The sequence below is a fragment of the Brassica napus genome, chromosome A3, assembly GCF_020379485.1.
Source record: "Brassica napus cultivar Da-Ae chromosome A3, Da-Ae, whole genome shotgun sequence".
Classification (NCBI taxonomy): domain Eukaryota; kingdom Viridiplantae; phylum Streptophyta; class Magnoliopsida; order Brassicales; family Brassicaceae; genus Brassica; species Brassica napus.
In genome coordinates, this window is record NC_063436.1 from 10,231,007 (window position 1) to 10,249,209 (window position 18,203).

General features: G+C 34.3%; 3 protein-coding genes across 3 annotated transcripts; 2 read left to right on the forward strand and 1 right to left on the reverse strand.

The window, feature by feature from the left end:
• Window positions 1–2,034: 2,034 nt before the first annotated feature.
• On the reverse strand, window positions 2,035–5,371 carry LOC106438007 (WAT1-related protein At2g40900-like). Its single transcript, XM_013879041.3, has 7 exons — window positions 4,321–5,371; window positions 4,166–4,228; window positions 3,953–4,069; window positions 3,551–3,779; window positions 2,977–3,135; window positions 2,672–2,823; window positions 2,035–2,579 (listed from the first exon to the last, which is right to left on the reverse strand). Exons 1-7 carry the CDS (start codon window positions 4,506–4,508, stop codon window positions 2,306–2,308), a joined length of 1,182 nt encoding a protein of 393 aa, XP_013734495.3. The 5' UTR covers window positions 4,509–5,371; the 3' UTR covers window positions 2,035–2,305.
• A 5,148-nt stretch (window positions 5,372–10,519) lies between these two features.
• Window positions 10,520–13,255, forward strand: LOC106352772. Its single transcript, XM_013792402.3, has 2 exons — window positions 10,520–10,679; window positions 10,884–13,255. The coding sequence occupies exons 1-2, from the start codon at window positions 10,673–10,675 to the stop codon at window positions 12,956–12,958; spliced, it is 2,082 nt and encodes a 693-aa protein (XP_013647856.2). The 5' UTR covers window positions 10,520–10,672; the 3' UTR covers window positions 12,959–13,255.
• A 231-nt stretch (window positions 13,256–13,486) lies between these two features.
• On the forward strand, window positions 13,487–16,025 carry LOC106438006 (F-box protein At2g40910-like). Its single transcript, XM_013879040.3, has 2 exons — window positions 13,487–14,316; window positions 14,434–16,025. Exons 1-2 carry the CDS (start codon window positions 14,221–14,223, stop codon window positions 15,727–15,729), a joined length of 1,392 nt encoding a protein of 463 aa, XP_013734494.2. The 5' UTR covers window positions 13,487–14,220; the 3' UTR covers window positions 15,730–16,025.
• Window positions 16,026–18,203: the final 2,178 nt, after the last annotated feature.

Here is an 18,203-nt window from a genome sequence, read left to right on the forward strand (position 1 = left end):
TATTCTTATATTATGGTGAAACTAGCTTTAGAAAAATTATGTGATGAAGGTAGCAAGTGTTTGACTTTGTAGGAAGTGGTTAAACGTTTTGATTCTTAGAATCTATTATATGTTTGACTGATTAGGTTAGATTGGTTTTTATGTTTATAGAAATTGTTTAATTCCCAATCTTCTGATAATCATAGTTTCAGCTTCCAAGAATGTAATTCATCTTTTTGTATGTCATATCTTTTTGGCACAGAAAATGAAAAAGAAAACATTTGACATGTTATGAATGATTTATTTCCAGATAATATAATTAAGCATGAGCATGGTTTGTGTATGGCTTGTATTGTAATTAAGATGATTTCACTTTCTTGAACATTAATAGTTCATACCATGTTATACTAGCTTATTAATCTGGTTTCAAAATACTTTCATTTGCTTTTTAAAATAGTTAAACAGAAAATAGTTTCTTCATCACCCATCACCAATTTATGATAATCTGAAGTATAGTCTTAACTTAAAAATAATCTTCCAATAATAAATTATTAGCTGATTTTTTCCATATAACCAAAAGATAAAATTAAGAATACAACATATAAAATAAAAAAATTCAAGTGACTAAGAATCAATATCAAATTAAAGTCCAAAAAGGTGTTTTGTTCTTCATGAATCATACATAAAAAAATATTAAATGTTTTATTAAAAAAATATTAAAATGATATGTTGCTTTATTCATCATGATTATGCAAATTAAATTTGAGATTAAAAATTCAAAAACTCAAATAAAAAGTAAACATCAAACGATTTAAAATAAAATCTAATGAATAAACGAAAAATCTAAGGTTGTGTATATTTTATGTTGAAAGTAATATTTTATATTGAATCATATATAAAATAGAATGTCCTATATAGAATAAAATATGACATTGTTCTATGTGAAAAATGTATAGAAAAACTAAGAAAATTGTGTTCATTCATATGAGATGAATCTCTCATATTGACATTTATTTAGTTTCTTAATAGTAAACCTTGTTTGATTTGTATATAACCATTTGACATGACTATAAATGACTGTTTCCAGATAATTTGTTTGTGCTCGGCTTGTACAAGGGGAAGTTTGGAAATAGAGTTTCAAAACCTATCAACATTCTGTAGTTGGTTTCAATTTCTTAAATAACTATATCTTGTACTACATTATCGTAACTTCTTGATGTGGTTTAAAAAATGTTTTCATTTGCATTTTTTAAATTTGAACAAGATCAATAGTTTCTTCATTCACTATCACCAATTCATTATAATCTGAAAATATAGTTTTGATTAGAAAATATCTAGCAATAATAAATTATACATACATGGGACAATTCACATAAAATAACAAAAAAAAAACAGAATATAGCAGATAGAAAAAATATTTTAAGTGGCTAGCCATATATATATGAAATTAAAGTCCAAACAAAAAGTTAAACATTTTATTCTTCATGAAATGTACAAAACAAATAAGTATACAACAAACATTATTTTATCCTATGTATAACATGTTTAGTGTACATTTTCTAATTTATTATAGATATACATAACTAAATTTAGATTCAAATTCCAAAACTCTAGATCGGTAAAAATTAATCCATTTAAACAAAATCTTTATAAATAAATTCAAAATATTGTATTTTCTTAATGTTAAAGAGCTAATATATTACAAAAATTATATATAAAAGTGAATACGATTGTGTTCTATGTGGATGCTTTTTTACTTTAATATCACTTATCAACTTTCATATAATTTATGCTTTTCAAACAAAGTTGTGAATTTGAATCATTTTTATTTTTAAAGACTAAAAGAAATAATTATATATATAATTAAATAAAAGGAAAATAGTAAATTAGAAATTAATATATTTATATACCAGACTGGATATAATAGCCAATTTTCTGTTCATCACATTATTTTTGGTTGATTTTATGCTTATTGATAATTCTTCTAAATAAATTATAGTTAATACATTTATTAGTTTCTATGTGAAAGCTTGTAAACCAACATCTATGAAAAAATGGAAAACGAGGAAATACAATCTTTATATGTATTTTCATTAAATCTACAATATAATGGGTATGTAGCAGTTGGATATGAATACCAAATGCAGTGATTTACATATATGCTTATAGCTAGTTAAAGATCAAAATGGATGGTACATTAATCCTTGGTTACTCTAGAGAGTCAAAACTATAAATAGAAATTTTGAAGCAGGGGATGAAATTTAAACTAAGTATCAAAAAGAAGTTATACTTTTCCCCAATTTTGCCTCAAACAAAAACCATCTAGTTAGAATCGTGAATCATTATTCACATTTTCACTACAAAAAACCATAACTGCCAACGATGATTCCTTCTCCGTTGCCTGAAATTTCCCGGTTTCAACATCCTCATCAGGTTCTTTGATTTTTGGCATTATTGAGAGACCAGAATTTCTACTACAACACTTAACGGCTTCTAAAACAGTGTTATCTTCACGGTATAGTTCCTCACTGATATCATCTACGTGCTTTCCCCATAACACAGCATAGACCCCTACCGTCAAAACAACAACTCCAAGAACCCTGAAATATAAATTCAAGATTAAATTAATTAACACGATAGAACAAGACTAAACCAGGTATATATCATAATAAACCGGTTGTTGTTAACATACCCTCCAAGGTAGATTCCTTGCTCGAGAACGAAGAAGCTCATTATGGAGACAATTACAAAGACTAGAGGGTTAAAAGCAGTGACAAAGACAGGCCCTTTTCGTTGCATCATAAGTCCTTGAACATAGTAAGCGATGCTGGACGACATTATTCCCTATAATTGAACCAATCACAATATATAAGTATCAATTTATCCATCTACTCAACATTTTACCAAAAAATAAAAAAATTACCCATCATTTGTGTATTGATCGTTGACTTATATATATATAAAAAGTTGGTTGAACTTTAAAGGAAGAGCACGGACCGCGTAGGCAGAAGCGAGAAGGTTCATGTCAAGACCTATGCTCAAAGCAGAAGGATTGTGTTCCATTACGAAGGTAAGGGCTAAAGATTGTAACGTTCCCATGAAACACACCATGGTTGATAACGAGAGATGGGCTGAGTATTTCTTCAAAGTCGATGCCTAACAAAAATATAATAAAAAAGCACATAACCACTAATTAGTTAGATCCAAATAAATTAATCTATCCTATGCAAAATGTAGCAGTGACAAAAAAAAATCCTATACATAATGTATAGAGTAAAAACCGTGATAAGTTTTAGTCCAATCCTTTTTCGTCTGATTTTACTGCAGCTTAATATTTTAGATTAGTCAATGTAATAAATCAATACCTAAATGCTGTAACATATAATTCAGATCTCAGAATAATATAAAATATATATTTTAATATATGTAATCAACCTAAACACTTTAGCTTATTCATAGGCCAAACTAAGGGTTTATTGATATATATCAATTCAAACAATCTAAGAGTAAACCAAAATCTCAGGAAACTGTAACACCAACTACTTTCTTAGTTTGGATCAATAAATGATACCTGAAGAATGAAGAACGAAGCCCATGAGAGGGAGGCGACAAGGAGGAAGGCGGTGGCTTTAAGATAATTACCGGCCAACGGCGAAGAAGTGGTGGTACTGAGGTGAGATCGGAAGAAATTGATGAAAGGACCTTTGTATAATATCACCAATATGGATCCAACCAATGTTACTAAAGTCCCCACCACTTTCACTTGACATCTTGCTTTTCTCATCTCCACTTTCTCCATCCTTTTTATATTCAAATATTCACATTAAACACGTTAATATTTAACAATTTATGATATTATAACATACATATTGTACTATACATCTATGTATGAATTGGTGCATATCCACGTATGAAAATATAAATAAAATATTGCTTTAATGTATCTATGTATGCATCATGCATGTGTATGTACCTGAAAAGAGTGGCGAGGATAAAGGTAATTGCCGGCACGATGTTGCTGACGGCCGATGAAAACGTCGGAGATGTGAGTTTCAGACCGATGTAATATAGATTTTGATCAATTACAGGTCTGTTTGAATAAAATCATATTTGTTAGCCTTATAATTGTAACAGTTTTGTATACATTCAACAAAACAAGTTTTGGTTATGGTTTAAGAAGACTAACCCAAGAAGAGCAAGAACAAATATGTGCATGAATATTGGAAACGTTATCTTTGACCTCACTTTCCTACAAAATCCACCATCACATAAATATCATAAAACTCGCAAAGCAAAAATTAACTGTGTTATCTTAAAAACAATATGAACTTTTTAATGTACCTTTCGGAGAGAAATGCAAAAGGTGCAATCGCGGCAGTGGCAAAAGCGTTGCGATATGAAACAAGAACGTAATGGCTCATACCGCGGTCAAGGACGGCTTTAGTGACCAGGTTCATACCGGCGTATCCGAACTGAAGGCAAACCATTGCAAAGTAAGGTTTAGCTGATTCTGACATCCTTAATCCCATCTTAATTTGCTTTTTAAGATTTTAAGACAAGAAAAATTAAACAAAATTTGGGGATATTTATGATCTTTGAGGATGACAAAGATGTCAAAGATTTGTGTTTGTATATAAGAGAAATGAGTTAGGAATAGGGAGAAGATAAACACTTAGAGAATATGTGTTTTTTTTAAGAACCAAGTGGTGAGGTTCATTGTATATATATAGATATTCGAATTTTTCAGTGTTCTCTGCTTTCTCCCTTTCGTTTCTCTTTTCTATATTTGTTATTAATTTTAGATTTATTATAATGACTTCATATACATGAATTCCTTATCTTTAAAGTAAGTGGATAGATCATTCTACATATAAATATTCGGTTTAGTTGACTTCAAGAACCCAATCATATTAGGTACATAAAACTTGTGGCTACTTAAAGTCTAGATTATTAGTGTGATTGATGTGGAACAGGTGAGTGTTTAGTTTTGTAAGATCGATACTTTTTTCGTGTTTAGTTTGAAGTGCAAATAGAACGACATAAACGATATTTTCATTTTTTTTCTTGCTCCATTTTATGTTTCCTTCGTTAAAGTAACTTTATAGTTTAAGTTTTTGTTGGCTAACTTAATTAAAAAAATATTCTAGCGTAAAATTATAATATCATAAAAATCATATGCAGATATTTTACTGGAAAACGATTATTTTGTTATTATTAAACTACCTTTCGCCCCCAAACTCCACCTCAAGTGGTTGTCATGATTCCACATCTCCATTTCCTCCGTTTGAAGTCGCTTTTATACATACAACTAGTTACGACCATTAGAAGAGGAGTAAAATCTTTTACGTGTATGTTATTTATACTTTCTAGCAATTCGTACAATGACAAGTGTGAAATAATAATAGCGATCAAATCACATAGTGACAATGTACGTGGTCTGTCTCAACTTTAGTATATGTCATGACCAGCAGTAGTACTGAACTTTACGGATTTGAATGTTTGGAAACTGAAGTTTCGCAGGTAACAATAATATATCCATAAGCAATTTGGACTATGTTTTTGGTAAACTTGATGTAAAATCAATTAAAACAGACTATATTTGGTGGTTTCCGTTTATTACTACAGAAGAATTTGTGTGTATATATATATATATATATGAATGTGCATGTGTATTTGCACGTGCATATGCTGATATATGTGAGCACGTCTGCATACATATATCATATGCACCATGTTGATGTCAATCTGCAAAGCCAACCACAGCATAATAACTCATTGGATTATCTTCCTTTTAATAGATATTATTATATCCCTAGATATTGCATATCTTATGAGTTTATGTCTCAAACCCTTCACTTATGTTTTATAATATAGTTGAGCATCCATTATCTTTTATAGAATATGCATTAGTGGCTACTTTACTTAGTTGAGGAAGGTTTATGTGTCATTCGTATCTAACATAAAATTTAATTAGATAAATTATATAAATTCAATGGTATATATCAAACAAGATCCCATTAATTTATAGATATGGTGAGAACGTAGAGGTATTATTTTATTATAAAATTTCATTTCAGATCTATAAGATAGATAAACCCTCTATGTACTTATATATGTAACAGATAAAACTCTAAAATAATTTTAAGAAGTAAATTTGATTATAGTACTGCCAGACGCCAGTTTATTGTGACCAATTTTAATAATGATCCCCGTAAACATGCATTAATATTATAGTTATGTATTTACAAAAAACACTTTCAAGTTATAAGAAAATGAGTTGGAAATGAAACGGTGTACTTGGTGTCATGTGAGTGTGGGGATGTGTTGATTCCACGTACTCGAGTCTTCGTGATAGTTACCAAATCGAATATTTTACGTCTCAGCGATTGGGGAAATTATATGCTTACACAAAATCCTTCTGACAAAGGCTGGCATATGTATCGCACCTTTTTTTTACGTAGAAAATAATTCGTAAATATAACTAAATAACTTTAAGCTTTTAAATATTTTTCAGCTTTATGTATGAATCACATACTTCTACCAAATTCGAGCTGAACCATGCATAATGTCGGGCGTCTATATCCACATCATTTTCTATCTTTTTTTTGAGAACTTTCATTTTCTATCTTTCTATTGTTTTCATAACTTTATATCATAAACTTCTGTAATCATTAATCTTCAAAACAGTAATGGTTAACATATTTATCATAATTATTTAATTGGATCTTGGAAGCAAAGCCTGGTGTTGATCACTCAGTGCGCATTGTAAATTAGAAACATATATAGAGGAATTGGAGATTCGAGAATTTCAATACAAGAGATCTAGTTAATTATCCAAACATCAAAATGTTTGGACTATAAAATCTACGTAGAAAGTGTGTCTATATATGTATAGACATAAATATTATACTCAAGATACTAAATGTTTTAGGGTGGGTTTTAAGAAAAGACGCATTTTGATTAGAAATTTGAGAAAGAAAAATAAAGAAAGTGGATGTGGGTCAAAAATGTGGGTGCATTTTTGGGTAGTAAAGAAAAAATGTGAAAAAGAGAGGGCAACAAATCCAAATGGTCATCTAATCACCCTCCAGCAACTTCATTTCCACACACGACTTTTGGGCCTACACAAAGTTCTTGTTTTTTGTTTTTTGGCACCTTTTTTTTTCCTTGATGAAAATGGCGTTTGAGCAATATGGCAATCTCACTGAACTTGGAGTCTCTTATAACTGTAGTGACGTGTGTAGTCCAAGTCTTGTTTTTTTCTTAGGGCAACTTTATTTGGTCTTGCAACTCCAACATTTTCAGCATAGGATTACTTTTCGGTATGTAGTTAAGCAATAACAATTCATGCGTATCAATACGTTAAATTATTTCTCTTATTTTAAATATATGTACAAACAATATTTCGTATGATGTTTCTGCAGTTACTTATTCTCATATATTGATTACGTACATGACTCATTTATATATAAGAATTTTAAGGTTTTGGGCATCTCTTCTGGATCAATTGAGACACTAGAAATGATTACAAGTACAGCACATGACATATTCATCACAAAGCAATTTTGTTTTTTAATGATCATTTTATTTTGATTCTTATTTATTTGACCTAATTATTGAAGTTCGTGTATCTCTAGTTCTGTTACGTTCAAAGAAACTCAAGTTTCACTAGGATCTTTATTGCAAACCCGACATGAAGGTCTAACAGACATTTAGATACATTCTAACAATTTGTGTTATAACCGAGAGACCGGATTATAGAAAAGGATCATATATTAGTGAACAAAATTAAAGATACCTATAACCAGAGATTGAGTATATAAGTTTGATATGAGAGAGGAGCTGGGATGGTCCAAAACTATATGGCTAAAAGTTTATTCCCAACAATTTGTATGCACTTTTCCTTTTTATTTATTTGTGTACCCATCATATATTATCAGCTTTAAACTGGTATTGAGCTTGTGAATTCAGAGCCATGTCATATTGTTATTTTTATTTGGTTTGGGAATTTCAGTCTCCTAACATGTCTCATTTCACAGGGGCAACATGAGTCAACATTGGTATGTCCAATCTGCAACAAGGCTTCCGTAACATTTGATCCCTTCATGTACCTATCTTCAAAAATGCTATCAACATGTATATAATATATCAGAAATACAACTACTCTATCTACCACAATGTCTTTAGTGAAACTAGAACAGAGCCGTGGGGGATAAACAGTGCAACCGGTCCCCACAGTATTTTCATATGTAAGGGTCAACTATTTTTCTTATATATGCATATTTATATATAGAAAAAATTAAATATTCACTAAATTTGGTTGGAAAAGATACCAAAAATATTTTACATATACATAATTTGTTTTCATCACAAATTTTATAAACAAACTGAATGATAATAATTTTAAATATATCAAAATTTTAGATAAACATAAATCATGTTAAGATCTTAAAATCTTTTTTTTTTATCTAGGGGTCCAAATACAAGTTGAGCCAGTCCTAAATAGAAGTCATACATTTTTGCAAACTATGTCTAAAGGCTGCAGACAAAATCAAGATAAAAAACAAAGTAAGAAATTCAGATGTAGAGAAACAGAATCGGACCAACAGCCATTTGGAGAACTAAAGCTGCTTGTAACTGACCTTGATATATGCGGTGTAGTGTTCACTGCCCATACCACCGTAATGGTTGGTCAAAGCATATAGCTCGCAGAGTTGTGGCCCAGAGAGATTTTTGTTTGGCTACATACCTTGTCAAATCTAAGTCCTGCATTGGGAAGTTCACGAGTGTTTCCAACTTGTGTGTTCATGGATCTGATGTATGAGAATCTCTTTAGATGTATATCACCAACAATTCAGGAAGCCTCATTGCATTGTGGACAGAACCTTCACACACAAAACAACACTGTGTATTGAAATAGACTAGCCACGAAACATATGAACCTTAACTAAAAGGAAAAGCCAATACACTGATGACAATCATACTTCAAAGAGCACTTGAAGCTACAAACAAACCTCTTCAAGTTTCAGCTCTTCACTTTGCTTCAAGGAACAAGCACTTGATAATGCATGCATGCATCAAGCCTCTGGCGCTGCAACGTCCCTGCTTGGCCCTTCATTTTTTTGTTTCATCTAAAATCTTGTGGTTCTTCGTTTTTAAAAATGGCCCTACAATTAAATTTAGAGAATTTATTTTGAATATACAGTAAGACCGCAGTCTTTCTGCGGCCCCTACTAGTAGAGGTGTCAACTGGGCGGGCTGACCATGGACTAGCCCAGTCCAATTCATTTTGGGCGGGCTATGGACATGTCCTATTAATAAATGGTCCAACTGGACAAAAGACCAATTGGTACACGGTCCAATTGGGCGAAGACCAAATAGACAATGGGTGTCCATGGGCTTCTTAAAATATAATTTCATGAGTTTAATAAAAGAAAACATAACTTTACAATTTAACCAAAAAAACAGTTTTATCGTTAAAATAAAAAATTAATGATTTTGACGGAAAACGTAATTCACAGTTTTGACGGAAAAATGTATTTCATAAATTTGGCGGGAAAATTTAATTTTTCGGTTTTGGCGGAAACACACACAATTTCTCGGTTTTGGCGGAAAAACGCAATTTCTCAGATTTTGGCGGAAAAACATAATTTCTCGGTTTTAGCGGGAAAATGCAAATTTGCAGTTTTAGCGAGAAAACACAATTTTTCGATTTTGGCGGAAAACGCAATTTCTTGGATTTTGACAGGAAAATACAATTTTTCGGTTTTGGCGGAAAAATGTAATTTCTCAGATTTTGGCGGGAAAATACAATTTCTCGGTTTTGCCGGGAAAACACAATTTCTCGGTTTTGGCGGGAAAACGCAATTTCTTGGTTTTGGCGGGAAAACGCAATTTCCCGGTTTTGGCGGGAAAACGCAATTTATTGGTTTTGGCGAAAAAACACAATTTCTCGGTTTTGGCGGAAAAAAACACAATTTCTCGGTTTTGGCGGGAAAATGTAATTTCTCGGGTTTGGCAGGAAAACGTAATTTTTTGATTTTGGCAGAAAAACGTAATTTCTCGGTTTTGACGGAAAAATAAAAAAATATCGGTTTTGGCAGAAAAACGCGATTTCTTGGTTTTTGCGGAAAAATGAAACTTTTTCGATTTTGAGAGGAAAACATAGTTTTACAGTTTTGATAAGATTAAAATTACTTTTATAATTTTGGAAAGTAAACATAATTTCAAAATTTTAAAAATAAAATCTAAACTAATAATTAAAAAAAATTATAAATATTATTGGGTGTCCATGGGCATGCCTATTTGGACATGGTCTCTATTGGTCTTGGACATTTGTTGGACCATTGTCCAATATGGACCACCCATTACTGCCCAAAACTGAAATGGTCCAAATGATTATGCCCAATTGGGTCATGGACGGACCATTTGACAGCTCTACCTACTAGATTTTTATTAATTTTATTGGTTAATAATTGTTAGTGTTTGGTACTTTTGACCTGTATTATAATTAAAAATAAACTACCCAAAAGAATATAAAAATAATAAAAAAAGGTAAGAGAACACATGTCAGCGAGGATTCGAACTCAGGTCTCATTAGAGAGAGAATCTTCAGAGAAAACGCGAAGACGACGAAGAAAGCTACAGAGAGCAGAGACTAGACGAAGAAGACTGTGATTCTCATTCTTCTTCAATGGAAGGTTCGTTACTTTCTTCTTCATACCCCTTCTCAGATTCCGTTTCGAAAACCCTAGATTCGATCAATCCCTAAATCTGATCTCGATTGAATCGACACCTTAGTGATAAGACTCAAGAGAGAATCGAATTCAATTCAATTTGAAGCTATGTGAAGACATTGCCATGTTCTGTAATGATTCGATTTAAAGTTTCCTCTTTTCTTACAGCGAAATCATCTCCAGACCTGGAATCAATCGGGTCTGGTACAACTACGAAGCGATCATCAGGAAGCAGATCTCGTACACGACGAGACTTCCTCACCAGGTTCACTGACAGTGAGCGTTTCACTGAGAATCTCCAAGACTGGTTCGGTTCAGTATCAGAGAACCATGATAATAAACCGGTCTTTGAACCTCCTTTCGAGCTCGTTGAGCTGCAGAAGTTCGACTACGCATTGGAAGGAGTCTCTTTCCAGCAGCTGACTCGAATGCCAAACGCTGTCTACGCATCAACATCCACCTCAGTTGAAGCCAATGCTTATCTAGCGGTAGAGGATTTTTTGCACGCAGCGGTTAAGAGCCTCTGGGAGGCGTTTTGGAGTCAGGAGGAGGAGGAGGCTGTTCCTTTCTCCGTTGGGTGTTTGTTTAGTGAGAATCTTAAGTTTTATCAGGCGGAGAAGGCTTTAGCTCTTGGGAGGCTTGATGGTCTTTCTGCAACGGGTGTGTTGCTGAAGAATCCGCGGCATCCTCATGGGAAGTGGGATCATGTTCTTGAACTCGCTCTGCTAAGGCCTGAAGTTGGAAGTCGTCAGCCTTCGTTGCCTGTCTTGGGAGAGGCTCTTTTCTATGCTCTCCGTGTGCTTATCTCAAGAAGTGTGAGCCGGTTGGATTTTTCTCAAAGCTCAAACTGTGTGTTCGTTCTTTTGGTTGATTTGCAATATGGGGGAGTTGTGAAAGTGGAAGGGGATGTGAGTAAGCTTGATTATGATGTTAATAATGTTTATGACTGCGCTATGGAGTGGGTAAAGAACCATTCGAAGATCTCTGTGTCTCCCATTGATAGGATATGGAACAAGCTTGGGAATGCTAACTGGAGAGACATTGGTGCTTTGCAAGTGGTTTTCGCCACTTACCATAGTATAGTGCAGTATTTTGGGCCGCCTAGGCACTCTATTGAAGACTTAGCTGCTGACCATAGCTCTCGTGTCCACTCTAGACGACAGGAGAGGCAGTTAGGGGATAGTGGTCTTAACGAGAACGGTATGTTTAGGCTCCAGCAGAGAACCATGTCTCCTGAAATCGTCGAAGTTCATGAAGAAGAAGAGTCAAGTAAAGTTGAGCCTGAACCGTTGATGAAACTTGAAGTTGGATCGGTTCTGTGGTTGGAGGATTCAAACTATCAAAAAGGGTATCAGATTAACCAAGTGTTGACGAACGGTACACTTCCTTATCATATCGCGTCACCAGTGGATGAAGCAGGGAAGTCTGTGTTTCTCTACGTTGGTTCTCCTCCTTCACAGCTAGAGCCAGCTTTGGAGGACATGAACTTGTGGTATCAGGTGCAAAGACAAACTAAAATGCTAAGTATTATGAGACAGAGAGGACTTTCTAGCAAGTACTTGCCGCAGCTCCACGGTTCTGGTCGGATCATTCACCCAGGACAATGTCAAAAACCAAGCTCAGGTGGACGGTGTGATCATCCTTGGTGCGGAACTCCCATTCTTGTGACCACACCGGTTGGGGAAACAGTATCTGATATGGTGAACGAGGGGCGTTTTGGTCCAGAAGAAGCTATTAGATGTTGCCATGATTGCTTATCTGCACTCTCTTCCTCATCATCAGCTGGAATCCGCCACGGTGACATCCGTCCAGAGAACGTAGTCTATGTCACATCAGGTGTGAGACAACCTTACTTTGTACTAATAGGTTGGGGTCACGCGGTGCTTGAGGATAGAGATAGACCTGCAATGAATCTTCACTTCTCCTCGACCTACGCACTCCAGGAAGGGAAGCTTTGCGCTGCATCAGATGCAGAGAGCTTGATATACATGCTTTATTTCTGTTTTGGAGACTTGCCTGAATTGGATTCAGTTGAAGGAGCTCTTCAGTGGAGAGAGACCTCTTGGTCCAAAAGATTGATTCAGCAGAAGCTAGGTGATGTCTCAACCATTTTGAAAGCGTTTTCTGACTACGTTGACAGTCTATGTGGAACACCGTATCCTTTGGATTACGGGATATGGTTGAGAAGATTGAAGAGGAATCTTTCAGAAGATCACGGAAAAGAAATTGAAACTTCAGGCTAATGGGGATGTATAAACATTCGATTCCTTTTGAACATTCTTTCAGGTGCTCTCTGCTTTAACCTGTCCGAGACTGGAAAGCTTCAGAATGAGACGTATCCTTTGGTTTTGCCAAGTTTGAGTAGATTGGACCTTGTTCTGTTCTTGTACATGATCTCCTAAATGGATTAGATTCTGTGTTTACCTTCTCTGTCAATGTTCGGTTCCTTTTCGTCATTATTATTATTATCTCCAAGAGTGGTTCTCTATTATTATGATTATTGTAATTGAGTATTGTAAAGATGAGAGCTTTTGTTCCCATTTTGTGCTTTCTTAACCTAAATCCAACCATGATTCTGTTTCGGCGTGCGTTGTTTATGATATAGTGTATCTTATGACTTATGAGTGAAGGGCATAACCTAGTGGTGGTAACCTGGTGGTAACTATAACCTCAACGGTTTTTAACGATTATATCATCAATGTTCAACCGTAATCAGGCAAAAAAATCATTCGTTGTATTTTTGGTACGCTTTCTTGAGTCGAATGTAATGGCAGATTGGTGAACATATTTTTCTGTAACTTAACATATATTGATTCGGCTTTAAAAAATATCTTGATTCGACTTGACATATATACTAGGGGTTCCTTGTAAAACTATGACCAGTGAAGATATATTATCCTTTTAAAACTCTGAACTTTTAACATATATTAGATTTTGACCTGCGGTTGAAAGTGCATATTTTTTTTTGTTATAATAAATTTTGATATAAATTAGTATTTTGTGATTATTTTACATTATTATGTTACAAAGTTAAATTATGTAAAAGAAATAATTTTTAAAAAAATATATAATTCATGAATTACTTTATTTGGAATTCTGTATAAATCTTATGTAATTTTTTCTTACGAATGGGTATTTTATATAGACCCTGAAAAACCAAACCAAAATTAACTCGAAAATACTGGTTCATATCGGATCCAGAGAAAAATACGTATTTTTTTGGAAATACGGGTTTCTGTTCGTGTCTGAGACCTATCCGAAATCCGATTGGGAGCCAATGTACCCAAAACGTCTCCGATGTCGATTTTATGCAGTTTTATTAATCAAATAATTCAAAGAAGTTTTGAATTTTGGTTATAAGGCGTGGCCCACATTAAAATAAGTTTTGATGTGACATTTTTCCTTTTGTCAACACAAGTTTTACAAAAAAAAATTGTATTTTAGACAATAAAATAGTACTTTTACACATTAGGTCTTTTCTGACGGACAGCGCCGGTGCAGAACTATGAACTTAAGGGTCAAAGAGATGAACAGAGGAGCAAGGAATCTGAAACAACCAGCTTCCGAGCAGGATTTCACGCAATGTCAGAGTATTTCCCAGGTGATAAAAAAAACCCTACTTTTTTTTTTGTGTGTATATGTATTTAATGATTAAAGTTTGAGGCTAATTCATAGAGTTTGCAATTGATTTTGTTCTTAACTGGTGTTTTCTTTGAAGATAAGGGATGCAAAAGCAGACAACAACTCATCAACATTGTTTAAACGGAAGAAAAGAAGAGCTAATCGCGCGTATAACCTGTTGGTCATGGGCTGTTATTTGGGTCTACCTCTCAGAACAAAAAGAAGAAGAAGAAGAAGATATATGTCCGAGATTCCTCTCGATCTCTTGGTCGAAATTCTCATCAGACTGCCGGGAAAGTACTTGGCAAGGTCCAAGTGCGTCTCAAAGCAGTGGTCATCCCTCGTCTCTTCTCGGTATTTTTGCGAACGTTTACTTACGATCACACAACGGAAACAACAACCACATCTATACATGTGTTTGGTGGATAGAGACGGGCAACGTGAACTTCTGTCCATGTCATCAACGTCTCCAGACAACACTTGTTTCGTGGTCGACCAAGATTTGAGCATCCCAGGGATGGGAGGCTACTTCTTGAACGGCCTCCACGGCTTGATGTGTTTCTCAATGGGGGAAAAAGTTTGTATATACAACCCCAGCACCGGACAGCGTTTGACCTTACCCAAGATAAAGCCCGACATCATAGCCGAACCAGGTCAAATTAGGTGTGTTCAGCAGAACCATATCGGATACGACCCTGTTGATAATCAGCACAAACTATTATCCACAATTGTTATACATTCGGACAATTTGGTTAATCTGCAGACAGAGCACTGGGTGTTCGTGCTAGAACCAGGAGCTTCTTGGAAAAAAGTTGTTCCCCCTGAGAATTATCGTCATCATGTTCCTTTCATACCAGGCATATCTATCAGTGGATCAGTAGTATATTATTTGGCTTGGCTTGATATGGACACTCATGCAATTGTGAGTTTTGACGTTAGGTCTGAAGAGTTTACTACCATCATAGCACCTTTGGTGGATGTTAGATATCTTATTCCTGCATTTGAGATGAGGGCAGAACTTATAGAATATGGTGGAAAAATAACTATTTTCGAATATAGCTACTTAAAAACTGAGGGTACGACGGTATTATGGGTATTGGAAGATGCTGAGAAAAAGGAATGGTCAACGAGGAACCTTGTTTTGCAGCCTTGTCAGATGCATTTAGTCCAAGATATTGAATTGATTGTAAAGGGCACAACTCAAGACAACAAAGTTATCTTAGCACCTATGGATGTGCATTCATCTGGATTCTACATTTTGCGTTATGATTTGCAAAGCAATGACTTGAGTAAGGTTGAAATCAAAGGAATACCACACCTATGGTTTGACAAAGAGTGCTACTTTGACTTGAGGTTGGTGAATGAGAGTAGTGTCATCTACTTGGAAACTTGACCACTAGCTTTTTAATATGAATTAGATTTTGACCCGCGGGTTCTTTTGTTATAACAAATTTTGATATGAATTAGTATTGTGTGATTGTTTTACATTATTATGTTATAAAGTCGAATTATATAAAATAAATAATTTTTAAAAATATTATATAATTCATGAATTACTTTATTTGGAATTTTGTATAAATCTTATGTAATTCTCTTTTGCGCATGGGTATTTTACATGGACCCCGAAAAACCAAACCAAAATCAACTCAAAAATTCTGGTTCGGTTCGCATCGGATCCAGAGAAAAATACGTATTGATGAGAGTGAGAGCATCCATGGGTCTGGTGGATCATTCACCCAGGCCAATGTCAAAAACCAAGTTCAGGTGGACGGTGTGATCATCCTTGGTGCGGAACTCCCATTCTTGTGACCACTCCCGTTGGCGAGACAGTAGCTGATATGGTAAACGAGGGTCGTTTTGGTCCAGAAGATGCTATAAGATGTTGCCATGATTGCTTATCTGCACTTTCTGGCTCCTCTTCAGCTGGAATTCGCTTATCTGCACTTTGCAATGAATCTTCACTTCTCCTCTACTTACGCACTCCAGGAAGGGATACTTTGTGCTGCCTCAGATGCAGAGAGCTTGATTAACATGCTTTATTTCTGTTTTGGAGACATGCCTGATTTGGATTCAGTTGAAGGAGCTCTTCAGTGGAGAAAGACCTCTTGGTCCAAAAGATTGATTCAGCAGAAGCTAGGTGATGTCTCGACCATTTTGAAAGCGTTTTCTGACTACGTTGACAGTCTATGTGGGACACCGTATCCGTTAGATTATGGGATATGGCTGAGAAGATTGAAGAGGAATATTTCAGATGATCATGGTAAAGAAATGGAAACTTCAGGCTAAGCACTAGTTGTTCATCTATGTAGTAATAGAGGTCCTTATATAAAACATTCGATTCCTTTCGAACATTCTTTCAGGTGCTCTTTGCTTTAACCTGTCCGAGACTGGAAAGCTTTACGATGAGACGTAACCTTCGGTTTTGCCAAGTCTGAACTGTTATGTTCTTATACAAGATCTTTGGCGTGGATTAGATTCTGTGTTTTCATTCACTGTCGTCAATGTTCTGTTCCTTTTTATTAACGTTCTCGCTATTATTTTATTGTAATGAGTATTGTAAAGGTGAGAGAGCCTGTTCCCATTTTGACTTGTGTTACGAGTTTTCATTCTGTGTTCAATCCAACATTGATTCTTTTTATGCTACGTTGGTAGATACAAATTAAATAGTTCTATAACATATTATCTTATGAGGGAAGGCCAATCACGAAGCTGCTAAACCTTGTAACGCAAGAAACGGCCCATGCAGCGACTACATAGACACTTAATTCGATCAAGAGAAGTGTATGGCTTTAGAAGTAAGCGAGTAGTTTACACAAGTGTAGGGCATTTTTTATTTGCCCAATTACGATCTCACATCAAACACTTCCTCACCTAACTTTGTTGATCATATTTATCTCCTCAGGGTCGAAAGGCTCGGTTTAGCTCAGATGCAATGGATCCAACCTCCACATCTGGTTCCTCTTGAGTCCACTCTCTGAAGTTGATCATTATAGGTTCTTGAAGAGACCCTTGGAGTTGGTGCAAGGATTTACTTTTTTGTCATATCGGTACACTAGAAATTCTCATAAGTTGCCTTCAGAATATTTAAAGATACATTCAAAAACAAAAAGAATCAGTGATCCAAAACAATTAGTGTAGCAATATTCAGATAGTCCGAATGGCTTGGTTCAGACACTAGTCTCCCTCCGCAATAAATTTCCTGAAAGATTAAACAAGAGACAGGACAAGTCATCAAGCTTGGCTCAGACATAGCAATCTGAACACTTCCACGTTTGGAATCATTTACTTATATGGCACGCCACGTCTCTTTATCAACTAATCTTTTCCTGGCTACAACCATTATAATTTGCAAAATTTTGTTTCAAAAACTTAACTAAATATGGGGTAACAAATTAAATACTTCTCAGGTTAATCATATGGAAAATCTCGACTAATAATTTTCGAGCTACAACCATCAAATGTTGTTTATATATGATTTTCATACATATTAAAAACAATGAACGTTTTCTTTTGAGAAAGATGATTCTTTTTGTTTTATTTATAATTGTAGTTTTATATTAAAATTATTAATTTTACTAGTTACAATAGTAGTTTTCTAGTTGTATCCTTTTCCTCTACTTTATTAATTAGTAAAATTAACATTTTGAATATAAAACTACAATTATAAATGAAACAAAATCTAAACTTTGAAAACAATTTCTATATAGAAAATAAACTCTGAAAACAACACTTAATTTGAAATAAATGAATATTTAATATGTGTAAGAAAATAAATAAAATAATTTGAATCAAATATTTTGGTACTACTTGAAAAACATAACACCATTTTTTTCATATATATGTTTTGATTAATCTATACATAAAATC